The sequence below is a fragment of the Lineus longissimus genome, chromosome 1, assembly GCF_910592395.1.
Source record: "Lineus longissimus chromosome 1, tnLinLong1.2, whole genome shotgun sequence".
Classification (NCBI taxonomy): Eukaryota; Metazoa; Nemertea; class Pilidiophora; order Heteronemertea; family Lineidae; genus Lineus; species Lineus longissimus.
In genome coordinates this window covers 19,139,338-19,156,278 of record NC_088308.1, presented here as the reverse complement: position 1 = coordinate 19,156,278, position 16,941 = coordinate 19,139,338, and the positions used below count along the sequence as shown (strand labels likewise).

At 39.3% G+C, this 16,941-nt stretch overlaps 2 protein-coding genes across 9 annotated transcripts in view; one reads left to right on the top strand and one right to left on the bottom strand.

The window, feature by feature from the left end:
* Positions 1-11,227, top strand: part of LOC135490100 (delphilin-like) — a 28,990-nt gene extending 17,763 nt beyond the window's left edge. For 4 of the 7 annotated variants that reach the window (XM_064775720.1, XM_064775721.1, XM_064775719.1 and 1 more), the window contains 16 exons: positions 806-852; positions 1,082-1,301; positions 1,618-2,774; positions 3,053-3,134; positions 3,325-3,393; positions 3,640-3,767; positions 4,035-4,190; positions 4,424-4,492; positions 4,647-4,733; positions 5,010-5,139; positions 5,666-5,728; positions 7,111-7,140; positions 8,135-8,187; positions 8,441-8,515; positions 8,707-8,871; positions 9,134-11,227. In XM_064775720.1, the coding sequence (XP_064631790.1) occupies positions 806-852; positions 1,082-1,301; positions 1,618-2,774; positions 3,053-3,134; positions 3,325-3,393; positions 3,640-3,767; positions 4,035-4,190; positions 4,424-4,492; positions 4,647-4,733; positions 5,010-5,139; positions 5,666-5,728; positions 7,111-7,140; positions 8,135-8,187; positions 8,441-8,515; positions 8,707-8,871; positions 9,134-9,175 (2,573 nt within the window). In that variant the 3' untranslated portion in view covers positions 9,176-11,227. Of the gene's footprint in view, positions 1-805; positions 853-1,081; positions 1,302-1,617; positions 2,775-3,052; positions 3,135-3,324; positions 3,394-3,639; positions 3,768-4,034; positions 4,191-4,423; positions 4,493-4,646; positions 4,734-5,009; positions 5,140-5,665; positions 5,729-7,110; positions 7,141-7,297; positions 7,310-8,134; positions 8,188-8,440; positions 8,516-8,706; positions 8,872-9,133 lie in introns of all 7 variants that reach the window. The other 3 variants (XM_064775723.1, XM_064775722.1, XM_064775724.1) reach the window with 3 other exon arrangements.
* Positions 11,228-11,864: 637 nt separating this feature from the next.
* Positions 11,865-16,836, bottom strand: LOC135494066 (outer mitochondrial transmembrane helix translocase-like). Of its 2 annotated transcripts, none has more exons than XM_064781851.1 (10): positions 16,649-16,836; positions 16,056-16,220; positions 15,617-15,658; positions 15,181-15,358; positions 14,826-14,983; positions 14,576-14,618; positions 14,086-14,282; positions 13,312-13,362; positions 12,856-13,001; positions 11,865-12,573 (listed from the first exon to the last, which is right to left on the bottom strand). In XM_064781851.1, exons 2-10 carry the CDS (start codon positions 16,200-16,202, stop codon positions 12,453-12,455), a joined length of 1,083 nt encoding a protein of 360 aa, XP_064637921.1. In that variant the 5' UTR covers positions 16,203-16,220; positions 16,649-16,836; the 3' UTR covers positions 11,865-12,452. The 2 variants fall into 2 exon arrangements, with proteins under 2 accessions (XP_064637921.1, XP_064638008.1); XM_064781938.1 differs by lacking the exon at positions 16,649-16,836 and adding an exon at positions 16,502-16,633.
* Positions 16,837-16,941: the final 105 nt, after the last annotated feature.

The window sequence follows — 16,941 nt, the reverse complement described above, 5'->3', positions numbered from 1 at the left end:
CAGCTCCATCATCTACCCCCTAGTTTACCCTATTCTTCATGTCATACCTTACCACCTTTCTTAATTCTCTCTGCACATTCAATTTCATTTTGTCAATTATTTCATCTTCATTAAAGTCCTGAACCTTACTTTCCACCTTTTAACTTCTTTCTCCTCACATTCTATCCCTCTTAACCCTTTCTAGCCTGTCCCGATGGTTGTCAGAGAAATGTATGTCGCAGGTTCTCTGAAGTTGGTAGGATATTCTTAGATATAGAATGTTTTTTTGGTTGATGGGTATTGTTCATTGTGGTGATTGCATAGACACTTAAGTTATGCTGCTTTCCTTTCTAAGTGTAAGGTTACCATTGAGTCATTCATAAAGAAATTTGCTAGGTGTTGGGGTCAAAACTATGTAAACACCTAAAATATGTTTAAGAAAATAGTGCTGCTCCTTTTCACAGGTTTTCGCTTTTGGTTACAGTGTTAGTTCGGTTTTATGTCAACTGCAACACTGGATCCATTAAGTCCTCAATGAAGTGAACCTTTTTCTCAATGGTTTTGATTTTGATCTAGTTGCCTGCTGCAGTGCATAGTTTAACTTGGATTGATAAACTTAACAGATTATACAAAAAGAAAGCATTGGTGGGACTTTTCCTAAACTGATCGCATGTATGATTGATGTCTTATGGTGAGAACTTTCTATTGACTGAATGCCATCAGTATTGATAAAACTGAGATCTGCCAGCAACTGAAAGAGCAATTCTGGTATTAATAACAATCCTCAATTCATCTTTCTATGACAATACTCCAACCTTTTTTCCAGTTGGTAAAGCAGCTGCATTATTGAAGGGGGATGCAGGGGATCGATTGGTAAGTTACTTTCTGTACACAGTGACCAACAGTACGTGTATAATACACAAACTTCCGCTGAGACCTGCAATGTTCTTGAAGAGATTCTCCTTGATGAGTTCATTATCAATAGCACGGAAAAGCATCACATTTTGCAGTGTCCAACAAAAATGTCAGGTTTGAGGTTCATACATTTGATTGTGAACTTCCTTGGTTTTGCACTCATTTCCTACTTGTTTCATCATTCAAGTCATTGGGATCCTCCGAAGATATTCACAGTCTCCGCAGTTACCAGTATTCACCCCACTCACCGTCCTATGGATCCCGATTCTGGAGGTCGACGCCCAGCCTCGCTCATGTCGATGAGCCGAAGATCCAACCAAGCAACTCACAGAATCAAAATCGCTCCCTGGTGTCACCGACATCACCAAGAGTGAATGGCCATGGTGACCAACTTCTTTCCATTGATGGTAGGTACCGGTACGGTACTTATTAAAAAAGAAGTCACAACTCTTGCTTTAAATGTTTTTACATCTTTTAACACTTTTCATCTTCTTTGTCATTTAGCCACTGACAGTAGACTGTCCCCCACAATGTCTTTCTTCATTGTTTTTATCTGGGATGGCCATGCCACCCTACACACTAATTTGTGTGCAAAGACCGTCCTCGGGAACAGCCTGGTCTTTGGCAACCCAATTCTATCAAGAGGGACTCATGGTGTCTTGCTTGGAGGCTGAAGATGGTTGAGGTCTCTATGTGACTGATTTTGCTATATTCCTATTTCAGACAACTTCCTACTTCAAGCACCAAGGAATGGAACGCTCAGCCAGCATGATCTTGACCTTCCACGCCCAATCTCTAGCTACAGGGTTCAGGAAATAGATGAGGATGACCCACGATTGGAGGATATTCTGCCCCAAGGGGTCAGGGATGTTGAGGGAAAGGTTGTGATAGTGCAGACAAACATTCCACCTCAGCCCCATCATGGGCCGCTGATGAGCACCCATATAAATCCAGTCCATAGTCCAGCACATCATATTCATAGTCCAGTCCATCAAAATGTACAAAGTCCAATCCATGGTCAAAATGTGATGTATTTACCGAACTCGCAAAGTCCAAAGACCAGTCATATTGGGAGTTTGAGTCCTACGAGTAGTGTCAGTCATGCCTATAGCTTACAGTCAAGTCCACAGCAGTCCAGTCATACATCTCCATATCATTCTCCTCATCATCAGAGTCCACTGCCAGTCCATTCTCATCAGTCCACTCCAGTCCATGCCAGGTTCAATATGGGAAGTCCGTCCCATGGAGACCATTCACAGGACAGTCCATATATATCAGCTCATCCTCACCACATTCTTCCAGAGGACGGTGCAAATATGAACTCTCAAAACAGTCCGTATCATGGGGGACATCCGTCAAACGGATCTAATCAAAATCTTCCATACAATGTCCACACGTATAACGAACATCCGCTTAGCCGACAAGATCAATCGCATCCTTCCGGACCATACGAATCGTATCCATATCATCCGCCGCCTTTTCCGTTACCGGAGCACAAAGGTGACGACACCTGTCCTCAGTGCGGATCACATCCCAAACAAATCCACCCCACGAATGGTGCCAAAGCCTCATCAGCAGGATCTGATGTGAAGTCCTTGTTATCGTCGCAGGATTCTTTCATAGAGAAAGCCAAAGATGCGATACAAGCGCTAGACGATGCTGTTGCAGCAGAATCTGATGACGACTCGAATGACTCTCAGAAGGACACGATACGCGGGAATGTGCCAATGCCACCTCCACCTCCTCCCCTTCCTCCAGTGCCACCACCATTGCCCAAACATCTCAAGTCGGAGCAAAAAGAGAACTACCCGATGTACGTGAAGCGTCTGAACTGGGAGAAGCTTGACATTTCAGATATGAAGGAGACAGTTTGGGGACAGGTAGGATTGCTCTTTCAAATAAAGGACTTCTGTAGTGAATCAGTAATTGTGCCCTCATAACCTTACAGGGCTTGCGCTAGAGTCTTTCCCCTGAACACTTATCGGTGTGCGGTGACACTGCTTGCCTAGGATTGGACTGAGTTGGTCCTTAGGACGAGGGAGATTCCCCTACTTCTTGGGAATGATCTAAAATGGGCTCTTTTTGGTGCGTGCACCATAGACGGTAATAGACCAGTCATTCCTCATCTGACATTACAGTCTTGCTGTTATACTTTTAGCTTGGAGACACTGGTTATCTGCAGGATGTAGTCAAGTATTTAGAACTGGAGCACAAATTTAGTACCAAAAGAACAGAAATTGGTGAGTCTTCCTTTTACCTTTGTTTATCTTTCCATACTTTAAATCCTCAATATCTATATTATTGTGGTGTTAAGTGAAAACAGGATAGTGCTGTCAATCCTTCCAATATCAAACAATCTCCAACAATGTCTGTAGAAATTACCAATATTCCCTTTCTTGCTGTACAAAGTGTTTCCATTTTCTCTTCCAGTTTCCAAAGCTACTCGGGTCAACAAAAATCAAGTGAACATCCTGAATGCAAAGAAAGCTTATAATACTTGTAAGTATCATATGGATGATATCGGATCAAATCAAATTGAAAAAGTGTGCATTCTGACTGTATTCTAATGATCAACTGAATGTAACTATAAGAGGGCTAGGGAAGTTTATGTACCGCTGACATCAGTGACGAGACCACGTCTAGCCGTAATTAATCAAAGTGCAGTAAGCACAAATGGGATCGTCAGAATGGTGTTTGATAGACAACTACATTGTGCTCATAAGTCTTTTTTTGGTCTTATTTCAGCCATTTTACTTGGGCATCTAAAGATGTCTGTCAGTGACTTAAAGAACGCCCTCTATCGGATGGATGAGGAGATATTCACCCCAGAGTTGATACAGCAGATGCTCGCATATGCTCCCAATGAAGAAGAAGTAAATTAATTCTGTGACTGTTCAGATAGTGACCCATGCATTATTATAATGTGGGAGTTCACATTCCGGTATTGCAGTTATGAAGTAATAGAGTTGAATGATTCCGTACCTAAATTTTTGCTTTGATAGATTTTTTGCTTCGAAATTTTCTTGCATGTCTTAATTGAATGAAAATCGAGAGTGAAATCAAATATCCTTTTAGACCCTAAAGCTTATATCATGACGATGATAAGAATGGCACTAGCTAATTCTTATGTTTCATTTTAGATTGAGAAATATGACCATTACAATGGGCTCACAGGGGACTTGAGTAAACCGGATCAGTTTTGCTTTGAGATGAGCCGAATGCCAGGCTATACACAGAAACTAAAAGCAATGTTATTCAAGGCGAACTTTGCTGAAAAGGTGGAGGAGTTAAAAGAGGTGAGACAGCCTGATTATCTTATGGTTGAACTGTTAGTCATTATCATTGTGTCACCTTTGGAATGTTGAGAGATGTCGTGAGATGTGTTAGGTCTCATTATGGTCATCTGTTCTGGGATAAAAACTGACTCTCTGATGAGCATCGAATAGTTACACGTTACACAATTAGCCACTGCCTTAATCAAAATGTGAGGATTGGTTAAATTTGCAGTGTGTCTTTCTTCTATTTTTAGACACTAAATTGTATCAAGAGGGCTTCCCAAGAATTACTCGGCAGTAAAAAGTTAAAGAAAATGATAGAGGTAAGTTAATTCTAGATTGTATGAATCCCATGCTTTCTCTACTCACACCGTTGCAGTTATAATATCATTCAGTTAGGCCTAATTAAGCCTCTGAGAAATTGGCAAGGAATCATCAATCTCCATTCATTTAGACCACGATATTTTATTCTTTCAGATGGTGCTTGCAATGGGTAACTACATGAACAAAGGCAATAGTCGGATTGGGGAGGCATCTGCCTTCAAGATCACCTATCTTTCACAGGTATGAGCCATGGAAGGGAAGCTTGGTCTTATGGAATAGCAGAGGAAGTGGGGTTTTTTGTAACTCAGAATGTTTTGAGTTTGATTTGCATTGATTCTTACTGGTGAACCTGTAGGTTTGTCACCTTTAATTGACAAGGCACCTTACTCAATCTCCTTATCCTTTGCTTGTGACATAAAGATTCTTTGTAACTGAAGGTTGCAGTGACCTGAGGCACAAAATTGCTGTGATACACCGTTTAAAGATCAAGTAACCGGTCTTTCAATTTGTCTTCAGCTCGATACTACCAAGACGACTGATGGGAAGGCCACTTTCCTTCATGTACTCAGCAAAGGCTTCATAAAAAGGTTTCCAGAAATTACAACATTGCGTGATGAGTTGCCTAGTATTGCCAGTGCTTCCAAAGGTAAGTAAAACCATAAAGCTATTGAAAAAATATAATTCTTAAGCCAGCTGAGCTTCAATTTGCAATCATGTGTCTGTATCAAAAAATGTCAACCCATAGTTGATTTTGTGAGCTGTTGTTTGTTTTGTGTGTGGTCTGATAATATAACTAAATATATGTGTTCAATTTTGTTTTTCATAGGTTTGATACTTCATCTGTTTTCTGAAAAAGCTGTTTTAGATTTTGATGCTTTAATTGGAGGAACAAGGGTGCATATTAAGTTAGAGTTGCTTTTATTCTTAATCCTTTCACTGTCGGCCGTGACGTGCATAAGCAGCCTTTTGATATTGTTGCGGTCTCGATCAGGTTGTTATTAAAGCGCTGACCCAGCATTTTCTTGAGACACTCCTCCTTTGATAGTAAAAGGATGATCTTCAGTGTCGCGAGGTAATAGCTAGCATCTTTAAATCGGGTCTGTAGTTTACCTAAGATTACGTTATAGCTCTCGGTTTCTTTTGCTATGATCGATGCCTTGTCCATCTTTCAGTGCGATACTGTCCAAGGGTTAACAGTGTTACTGGGACAAGAATGCCAGATTTCTGCATATCTAGTAATTATCTGTTTCATTTGCATGATTGTTGCTTTAATAGATAAGCAAAGTGGATGGATCCAGGCGTTTTTGACTTGACAGCGTAGGTGCATGATGGTTGGAGGCGGTCACACCAACATATTCTAGGTTATTGACTATCAACTACTTAACCAACCTGTTCTACCTTAACAGACAGTAAGCCAGCCAGGCAGCAATCGCGGTTGTCTAATATCATCAAGTAGAGCTAGAGGGGAGATGGTTGGGGTGGAATGGACTTGTTGGGGGGGGGACACCAGGGTAGACCAAAAAATTTTTAAACAGGACGTCAGGGCAGGTTCTCCCTTCTGCCCATCAGTGGGATGGTAGCTAATACGAGGTCACAAGCTGGGTTATGCATGGAAAATGGGATGGTAAAGGCCAAAATCCATATTCCTGATTCATTGAAATATCTGCATCTGGATCCACCCAAGCCATTATTTCAATATCATTAGTTTGCTGGATGCTTGGCTTATAACTGAATGTGGTCTATATTCAATGGCACATTGGCATCAAGGGTGCAGAAACTGACTCCTCTTTTGGGGGAATATCCTTTAATTTGACTGCAAAAATCCCTTAGTTTTTGGAAAATGTCCCTCTGATGGTAAAACTACCTGCCTTGAAAAATCCTGGCTACACCTATGTTGCATCATCATGACAGGGCTTCCAACAGTTGACTTTGATGGTGTGCAGTTTGCAGTTGGTCTGGTTCACAAACATTGTCAGTAGGCAAGTAGTGTGAGTCTTATCACAAACATTGTCAGGCAAATCACAAACATTATCAGACACCACAAAACTGTCAGTATAGGCAAGTAGTGTGAGTCTTATCACAAACATTGTCAGTCAAATCACAAACATTATCAGACACCACAAAAACTGTCACTCAAACCACAAACATTGTCAGATAAAGCACAAACATTGTCAGATAAATCACAAACCTCAACAGTCATCCCAAATATTGTCAGACAAATCACAAACATTGTATGATGTACCATGGTTGCAATATGCACATGCTTTGGGATGCATTTGACTTTGGTTTTGTCCTTAGCAATTTCTTGTGTTTTCAATTTTGCATATTTTGCTTCTATTGTCATCAGTTTAGATTGTTTAGTTATCTTTGCCACCTTAATCATTTCAGATGTGTTTTAACCTTTAAGTTCATCTGACCTATCAGTACTCCAATCAGCTCTAATTGTTTAAGTGTATCATTGATTCTTAAAGAGAGAGCTTTTCAGAGTTGTGATATCACCATAGTGGAATGAAATGTGACCATAAATCTTCAAAAGAGACAGACCTTTATAACTCATTCCTTTATGGTATATCCTAAGGGCCAATGTCTAGTTTCTTTTTTTGTCACTCATTTTCAGCCATGACCATTGTCAAGGGCAAAATAAGAAGTAGGGTCCAATGTCTTGATTAAGGATTCACTTCTTTATCTTTGCACGCATCTTTTAATCACAAATCACGAACCATGAAATCTACGAGTTAGCATTTATTTATTCACTATCATTGAGCACAGTCTTAATTTCACAGTCTCATTTTCTTCCCCAACAGTTATGGCGGAAGGTAAAATTCACCTTCAAAATCTTTCTTTTTCTTCACTTTAAAATATTTCTTCTCTTTTTTGGTCCTGGGAAACCTTGCCGCTGTGGTGGAAAACCTAGCTTGACATAGGCAGGTTCTAATCCTATCCATCCCTTGAGATCCAACACAAATTTACCCGAAAAATCACAATGTGAACCTGTTCTTTTTGCACTGAATATGGTGCATTATATGTACATCACCTTACAAGTCATAAAACTCATTGCAATATTTCTCCTTTAACATTGAAATTTAGATTATACATGGTTTCCCATAGAATGTGCTGTCATTGAGAGCTTTACAGTTCTTGTCAAAAATAAGGAGCATTTTTGCATACAAAGCTGCTGATTGTTATGGTTGATTAAATTCTGGCCTGAAAAGTGTCTTTATGAAAATCCATCTTGAAAATTCAGACTATTTTTATGAGACACCATGTACATTAGAATTGTTGTTTGTTCAGCTGAATATCTTTGACAACATGTATTTCGGTGGATGGTCAGAATTTCACTTACCACATACTGTTTTTCTCTGTGCATTTAGAGGGATTGGGCTTTTAATTAGTTTCATGTTATTTGAGTACAGAAGGGTGGCGGAAAAAAATCTGAGTTAGTGACAACCTGTCCTGGAGTGATAGCTTTGACAAGAGTAATCCCGCTTACAAATTTTTGAAATTACCCAATTCTGAACGCAGTTTAATAAATTACATTATAATATTGATTTTGACTGGCTTTGGCATTGAAAGAAATGCTTTTCATGTACCATATAAAAACTTTGATAACGTGTCTTATCAAGCATTTCTTTTCTATTCAGTGACCAGCGATTCCATTGCCCAAGAATTAAATGACTTGAAGAAAGTGTTACAGGTTAGTATCGGAAGGAACTTAAAGTGTATTAGTCCCACCACCACAGTTGTAGATTTTTGTACATGTACCCCTACCAATTAGGGAGTTGGCCGAAATAACATCAGTATGAAATGCGGATTCAGCTTTTTGCATCAGCTTTTCAACATTACATGCATTTGACACATCCCTTCATTAGAATCCTAGATCTGCTGAGCTGTCGCTATTTCTGCTGCTTCGATAAACGTTATTTTTCTGTAAACTTTCTGCATTTCAGGAGATTTCGAACAATGTCAACAAGTACAATGCATTCAATGCTGTCGTCAAGGACAGATTCCAGGAGGTCATGGGAGTATCCTTTTGAGTTGTACTGATAACATCTTATTGTTTAGAGACGTGTATTTGCACGCTTAGCTGAGTTGTGGTATTTCACATGATGGGGAACTTTTAGATTTCTATCCAGGTAGACCTTTGTTGAATGTTTACATAGCATTATAAGTAAAGTAACACTTTGATGATATCTTTCCTTAACTGTGACCTCAGTTTTTCATATCGATAGCTTCTGATGAGATCCAGGGATTATATGCCATGCAAACCTTGACTGTAGCTGAATTCCATACCATGCTGAAGTATTTTGGTGAAGACCCAGATAGTTCAACTGCCAATGACATCTTCAAGATATTTGCTGATTTCCTTGCGAAATTTGAGGTAAGTCAATAGATATTTAAGCGCTGTGCAGACAAGGGATTTTGTCACTGCAAAGTGCAACATTAATATGTCATGTATGTAGCCTTGCATCACTGTAGGCAACTTGTGGGGACAGCCTTGTATAAAATATATCACAATTCCCCAGTATCCTTCTTTTGTTTTAAATGTATGCACTGGCCACACTATGTCATGGTAAGATGAACATGTTTCTAAATTTCTAAAGGACTTTGTAACAAATTATAAATCCTTTCCACGATTTCAGAGAGCTCATCAAGAGAATCTCATGCATGAACGACATCACTAGAAGAAAGTGACGGGGACTTCGCTTGCATCCCGGTCGGTCATTGAAGAGGATACCTGGCAAAAGGACACATAACCCTTATTATGAAACTTTTGGGATCTATGGCAGAACTCTCTTGGAAGACTGACTTTGTTACCTGAAGAATGGACAGACTTTCTAAGTTTGCATCTCAAACATTCTAAATATTGAAGAAGAACGAGCACTCAGTGATGCGTGAAGTCCTGCGCCTTGAAAACCTTGAGTATAGACATTACGGAATATTTGATATCTGTTCGTAAATCCTAGTGATTTTCAAGTGAGGTCATTGCAGTGTTTATGATCATAATGTACAGATTGTCTGAATATTCATTCATTTATTGACAGAATTTTTGTATTTACCCAAAGTACATTCGATGAATCTTATTGTTAGATGCTTTAATGACTTTAAATAGATATGGCGAGGGAAAGGCTGAGAATGTAACCCTGTGAGGTAGGTCAGTGACAACTGGCACAGAAGCTTCCAACATTTCACAAGCAATTCGAAATATGGTGAAGGACTTTGCTCTCATGTGTCGCTCCTGTGCCTCATGTCACTGGGTCAGGGGCTTTCAATAAAGTATGTATACACTAAAGTTGCCCTCCCCCTCCTAATGCAAAAGCAAAAAAAGTGAAATGTTGGTCTTTGACAACTAATCAGTCCACTCCCGTCCAGTGTATACAAACTTTATGGACGGCCCCTAAAGCACCTCGCAAACAAGCAATTTAGATCGCAGGTTGCAATGATTTAAATCCCTTGTTTGCAGGGTGCTTGATTGAATTGTGATTTGCGTGACTGTGATGTTATATTGCACCCAAAAACTATACCATTCTACTTCAGACGATGTATAAAAGGTTGTTTTTGTACAAGTGGTTTTATCTCACTGATGGTAAAGTTTGTCATGAGACAAGTCCCCTACTTAAGAAATTTCACCCAGTCAAATATCATGCCATTGACTGCTCAGTGATCGAGAAATAATTCTCGAGGTTCCTTGAGAGGGGCTTTGTTATTAGCAACATTTTAGCAATTTTTCATTTATTTTTGTCCAAGTTGTCTAAGATTGTGACTAAACTTCACTATCAGGTTTTGCGGTGAAAGTGTTTTATTACTACGCCTTACTTCCTCAGTTTCACTCCAGAAAGAAGCCCTGGACATTTGCACTCGCTGCATGCACAATTAATGACAAATGACACTTTTGTCTAAAATGTTTGATTTGCAATGTATTTGTGATGGAAAATCTCACAACTGTTGGTGTCCTTTTCCAACTAGGATTTCAGTATCAGTGATTTACTAGAGACCCTTTTTGAAGACCAGAAGTTGGGTCAATCAGTTGCAGCTTGAAGGGACCTCCAACTAACAGAGATTTTCCTGATTGTGTATATTTGCTGCTAATTTCATGTTCTTTCTGCCATTTTTTTACTTTTCTATGAAAATGTACAGTAGATTGTATGTATACTAAAGATTATCTTTTCACTTTATAAATGGTTTAGGGTGTTTGGCAACTTTTTAAAGAATATATAGTCAACCAAATTTTGGTGATGGTAAAATTATATCAGGCTATGGGTGTAAAGTATACCCATGCATGTGTACATGTAGGTTTGATTGTAAATTCGAAAACACCTTGGTTAATGTACCACTGTTTACAGTGTATAATGTGCTTTGCCTTGTTTTGGCAGCAGGGATTCAGATATAAGAGAGGTTGTGCATTGTCCCGACTCCCACTTCCAATACAAGTTGAACTCAAAATGTGTGTTTGTGCACCTTGCATTAGTGAGTTTCAGCAAATTGAAAATTTGTTCCTGTATGATGACATATCCATATCGATTTTCTGTATGTTATATGGGATTCTCCACTCAACTGTAGGTATAGACTCAGATACAGATACATCACAAGTGTATAAAATTTGCACCAGCCAAAATTCTCCCTATTATCTTCAGTAATATTGTTTTGTAACATATGTCATCATGATAGCGGTAGAAGGCATCATGAAGCTCAATTTAGTGACAAGATTTCACTCCCTTTCTTTGCATAATATTGTGTTTGTACATAATAAAGTTATGTAACAAGAAGCATCATTGTTGTTAGTTGTATCCAATGTTTTCGTGTGGAGAAAAGGAAGAAATCATTGATACAAAACATTGAAGCCAAGAAAAAATTCAAAGCGTCGATACCAATAATGAAAAGAGAAAGGCGATGTTCTCCCTCCCAGTCAGAAACTCTGTCAGGATTTCATGCTGATCAATAGGAGCAGACATTCATGAGTAGGAACAGACAGTCATGCTAGTTAATATCACTTCTTCTATCAGCCTGGCTAGTTCACCAAGCCATTATGCTTCAAGGCCAAAGAAACCATCTAGTCATTATGAGGGCCTTTTGTCTTTTTCCGGGGACAGCAATAGCACAAAAGCAAAGTGTCAACCCCCCCTTTCAAGAATTTGTGGGTTGGGCTTCTTGTCATGTCACATGTTTGGAGACCTTCTGTCAATTGCGTATAGGTCAATATTTGAACAGAAATAGCCGATTTGGGTATGAATATTATCAGGTCCTTTTGCAGTGTTGCCCTATAACCAGCTATTCTCATCTAGGTTTGGGAAAGTTCCACTGTTTGGAGCTCCTTATCCTCAAAACTTCCAAGTCCAACATACCATGAGATTCATGTAACAATATAAAGCACTGTTCATGATTTATTCATTTATTTCATACTCCTGCATTTCCCAGTTTTATCATACAGTATATACAATGTATAAATACACTTACATTACTAGTATATCACAACACTCACAAATTCTTGACACAAACTAAACCACTTAAACTTATTACAGTGAAAACCCTGTACAACATATTTGACAGTCTGCTCAGCTGGTTTTAAAACTATTTTCAGACATGATAACAATGGACTTACACATTAACTTTGATTAAAACAAATACATCCTAAATCTAGCTGACTGAAAGGTGACACATGATGTAGTTAAAGTTTTTAAAAAGATGTAGTTAGATACATGAAAATAGTAGAGCAGATCCCTTTAATATCATGATTTCTTCTTGGTCCCTTTACAGAGTGTGCACGTCACCACTTTTTACTAATTTGTAAAGTTCCATAAGCGATGAATTGCCTGGAGTCTAGATTCTCTAAAACTGTAACTGATTACAGAGTCAAAACCACGACGTTTTCCTGCTGTAGTTGAATGAGACCAATACTGTTAACATCGGATGCAGTTTGTGCGTGATCCGCATGTACTTTGCTTGGGCACATCGTCATGCTTATTAGTCTAATTCTAACGACCTGCTCATCCGACTGGCTAATAATCGCGATTCCTTCATTTTTCGAAGTGCTCGGTGGAAGTCATTCATCCCCAAGGAACGCAGACTATTGGATGTATCGCAGCTGAAAGAAAAACAAAAACATTTAGTTATTTTGATGATGAGTTGTTCCCGAAGAGGGAAGGGTCTATTGATGTCTAGTTTCTTCTCAGATTCAATGGTAACCATTACTGTGAAAAAGAACTGTTCCGCAAGAAGATGGAGGTGTGTAGGAGGGGAGTTTGGTGGTTTATGTAGAAAGACAGATTTATCATTAACTGGTTGATATGCAGTCACAAATTGGTGTCTGCATTCCTCTGGTTTGGCACCACTGTTTGGAAGGTCAATGAGGTGATTTAAAACATACCCTTCCTTGCCGCTGTTTTCATCTTCTTCCTTCATAAATTCCCTGACCCTGTATATGGAGGCATGTCGGCACAATTCCCTAAGGTCACTGCCCGAGAATTTCTCAGTGTCATCCGATACTCGACTCAGAGTAACACTTTCGTCACACTGTAAGGGGAACAGGTCAATGTATTACATGGAAATCAAACCAGGTCAATGCATTACAAGGAAATCAAACTAAGAATATTAAAGAAGGAGTCTCATGAATTACTATTAACTGCTGTCACAAATAATACCAGTAATGATGATAATAGTACATATTTCTATGGCGCTTTTCCATGTTACAAGTCTGTGTCGAATCTTCACAATGATTAGTTACACACTTAGTGTACAGAGGGAGTTAACATTTTCCATAACACTGGCGCTATATAAAATCTGTTTCGATTGACTCAAGTTTAGAATCCTAATGATTACTTACATTTTCATCTTTGAGAATTAGCTTTAAAATTTCATTTCTTTGCCTCTTATTCTGGAAAAGAAAGACAATGCATAACTGAGAACTGCCTCGAATTATAGTAAAGAAAAACAATGAATAATACTTGACTTGCCAAACTCAGAAATGCAGCGCCACTCGCGGACAAAGATAGAACAACTCGACATTTTTTTCACCGGTTTTCGCTGCGCATGCGTACCAGCCATTCGGAAACTAATAATGGCGGCAATCTGAACTTGTTTTGTGTAAGTTTTTGAGAGTTCAAAAAGTTCTTTAAGGCTCATGATTTAAGATAATTTAGCAATCTGATAACTATTACGTGTTAAGAAACAGACGTACCACAGTTATAACCAGTTTACCTGTGTGAATTTGCTTTCACTGCGTGAAGAACAGTTGTTTTTCTCGTCCGTCGCCGCGAAAGATGACGGCTGGTACGCATGCGCAGCGAAAACCGGTGGAAAAAATGTCGAGTTGTTCTATCTTTGTCCGCGAGTGGCGCTGCATTTCTGAGTTTGGCAAGTCAAGTATTAAGAACTGAACCTGCTGTGTTAGCATTCTCAGCCGAGTTGGCATAGAAATGCTAAACTTGTACTCTGAACTGAAGGCTTAGACATTGGCAAATATATTTCAGATTCACAAAGGTGAAGGAAATTTCAGTAAGGACAAATCAAGGAAGACAAGCAATATAGACAAACTCTTAGAGATAAACTTCATGTCAGGCTGGAACCACTGTCCGCATATAACAATCATTGAGCTTACCGGTAATCCTATATGGAACATACTTGGCATACGCCTGAGAATAGCAGCATCCACATCTTGTGGGCGATTGGTAGCACCTATAATCATAATCTGTGAGTTTGAATTGGTCATAAGGCCGTCCCAGAAACTCATGAATTGCGTTTTGATCATGGCAGTCGATTCATGGTCCGATGAGTTTCTTGACCTCAGGAATGAGTCTGAAAAGAGAAAAAGAAATTTTTTCTATTCACAGCATGTTAAATTAGTAGAGAGATTGACAAACATCTTGATTAACGAGGTCAAAAACGACTTTACTGTACAATGTCACACAATGATGTGACACCTCGGTCTCTGTTGACAGGTGCTGTCCTCTGGACAAAGTGTTAGAGACTATGGTATCAAGACTGAAATTCATATTTTGTCAGCAATCACCCTATGGAGCAGGCAGTTGGAGGAGGCACATCAGTCTAAAGGATGGCCAAACCTGAGGGAACTAGAAACAGAAACTCACCTATTTCATCTATAAATATGATAGTTGGCTGGAGTTTATATGCCTGCAAAGAAAGATCATTCAGGTTACAAAGTCGAGACATCAAAGCATAGAAAACGTTCAATATGCTTATGATCTTGTTGAAAACCTTCCCCGGTCAAGAGGGAGTGTATTTTAGGAACAATAGGGAGGCCTGCTGGTGGAGGATGTGACATCCCCCCAAAATATTTGTTCCTTCAGAACATAACAAAACACAATTCAAGAATCATACCAGTGAGAACACAGCCTCCGCTCTCTTTTGTGACTCTCCATACCATTTGTCAACGAGTGAAGACACTTGTAGGTTGATAAAGCGTGCACCTGCTGCCTTCGCTGTGGCTTTAGCAATCATGGTCTTGCCACATCCTGGTGGGCCATACAATAGTACACCTACAAAGACAAGACAATGGATCCTTTATGACACAGCAGACACTCAAGAAATTTAAAAGACCCCTCAAAATTGTATTTTTTCTCGCTGACTCGGCACGTTTTTTGAATTGGCGGCACCCCACATCGACATGGCTATGGTCAGTAGGGGGACAACAAACAAACTGCTGTTTTCAGGACACCCTTTCACCCATACAAACCTTTTGGAGCTTGCATCAGGGTAGAATTTCCAAAAATCTCTCTTCTTTTGAATGGCATAATGACTGTTTCTAATATTTCCTGGACCGTCTCATCAAGTCCACCAATGTCCTCCCAAGATATGACCATATTGAGAGGGTCCACGAGATTTGAGGCAATGCAGAGTTCATAATCAGTGAGCTGTAATGTGAAACATATGAAACTTGAGTATTTTGCATTGAATATACATTACCTGAAGTTGAAACCCTCTTATCCAACAGTCATGAAAAAAGCATTTAAATTTACATTGATATCCTGAATAAGGTTTTTGACATCCACTTTAGCTTCCTCTACTCTCATACAGTTTCTTTTCGTTTGTCAGAGAGAGATGTTACTGCAGAACATCTGTCTGAGATTTGCAGTTCACCACAACCTTTAATTTTTTTATTCTGCCCTCACCTTGATATTACTGCATCCTATACTTTTCAGTAATTTTTCGGCCTGAAATATGTTTAAAATATAATAATAATTTTATATAAACCCAATTACACATTCAGCTACTAAATCTATGAAACTTTAACAAAAGAACACATGGTATAGTATGTGACCAAATTTTTTGTGCAAGAATATATAATCAATGTCATGTTTTACTGAAGCAGGGACCATTTCAGCCGCCATCTCCCTTAATATTATAATTTATGCATTGGGTCTGTATGTAGCTACCACCTCGATACTCGCGCACATTTCCAAAACAGGAATGACACTTAGAGTTCGACTGTCACAACTAGGCCCAGGCCTCAGGCAAAGGGCAGACAGCACCTTGATTAAATGGAATCTGATCCCAGCTAGCCATGCATGTATGTCACATATGAATAATGACACACTACATAGTACATACCCGCTGGTGAGACTCTTTTTTCTCCTTTCGAGTTGGATCCATAGCATCGCCCAGCCATTTTACACCACAGTACGTTATGGCAAAAGAAACTGTCAAACCAACAAGTGTTGAAACTGCCCGTGCCACAATCTCAGGCCGATCCATCATACAAGAAAAGGGTTTCTTCTGGAAATAAAAAAGTTGTATGTATTGTAGGAGTGTACTGCTTGGTTAAAATTTACAATACAACACTGTACGGTTTAGTTTGCGCATACAGGCCAACTGGTAACTGACCAATCAGCTAACAGCGCCAGAATATTGTCTGACAACACGTGTAAAATAATTATTTTACATGTTCATGTTGTCAGTGGGGGTGTGCTCTTGGGTTGGACTTATTAAGTCATTTACACGTATCAGGTATGGTAAATGGCAGTGTATTGACAAGTCCCTCCTTTGCGACTGTTTACTTTTCCTGTGTTCTTTCTGACCAATTAAAGGGGGAAAGTTTAAATCAAGGGGAGAAAACATGAAGGGGACAGTCGAAAATTGGGGTTTTGAACTTCCTTCATGGGCGCAGCCATATTGAAAATCCCCGGATGAAGCAATAAGTTCACCTGCAACTTTGAAGCGGATTTTGCGAGTTTTCCCCGAGTACTACCGCAAATATGATATACTTCGGGGATGAGTCATTTAAAAAACAATTTTTCTGTCGAATCAGTACGGGTTTTTGATCAGCTGGTGATGTGTTATTGATGTTTTTGATTCGGATTCCCGCGTGACATTGAAATTCAGTGCGTGACCAATTTACACACACTTGAACTGTGTTAAACGGACACGCATACGTTCAAAATATAGTGCAACATAATCAAGTTTGTACGCAGTAAGATAGCAATATTTTTCATTATCA

What these genes read in the sequence shown, in the direction of transcription:
- LOC135494066 (XM_064781851.1), bottom strand. Translation starts at nt 16,202, where the DNA reads ATGATGGATCGGCCTGAGATTGTGGCACGGGCAGTTTCAACACTTGTT. An exon ending in AAAAAGAGTCTCACCAGCGG is followed by an intron (nt 15,659 to 16,055) that starts GTATGTACTATG and finishes AACATATTTCAG; the next exon opens with GCCGAAAAATTACTGAAAAG. An exon ending in GAAAACAGCGGCAAGGAAGG is followed by an intron (nt 12,574 to 12,855) that starts GTATGTTTTAAA and finishes TTTTTCTTTCAG; the next exon opens with CTGCGATACATCCAATAGTC.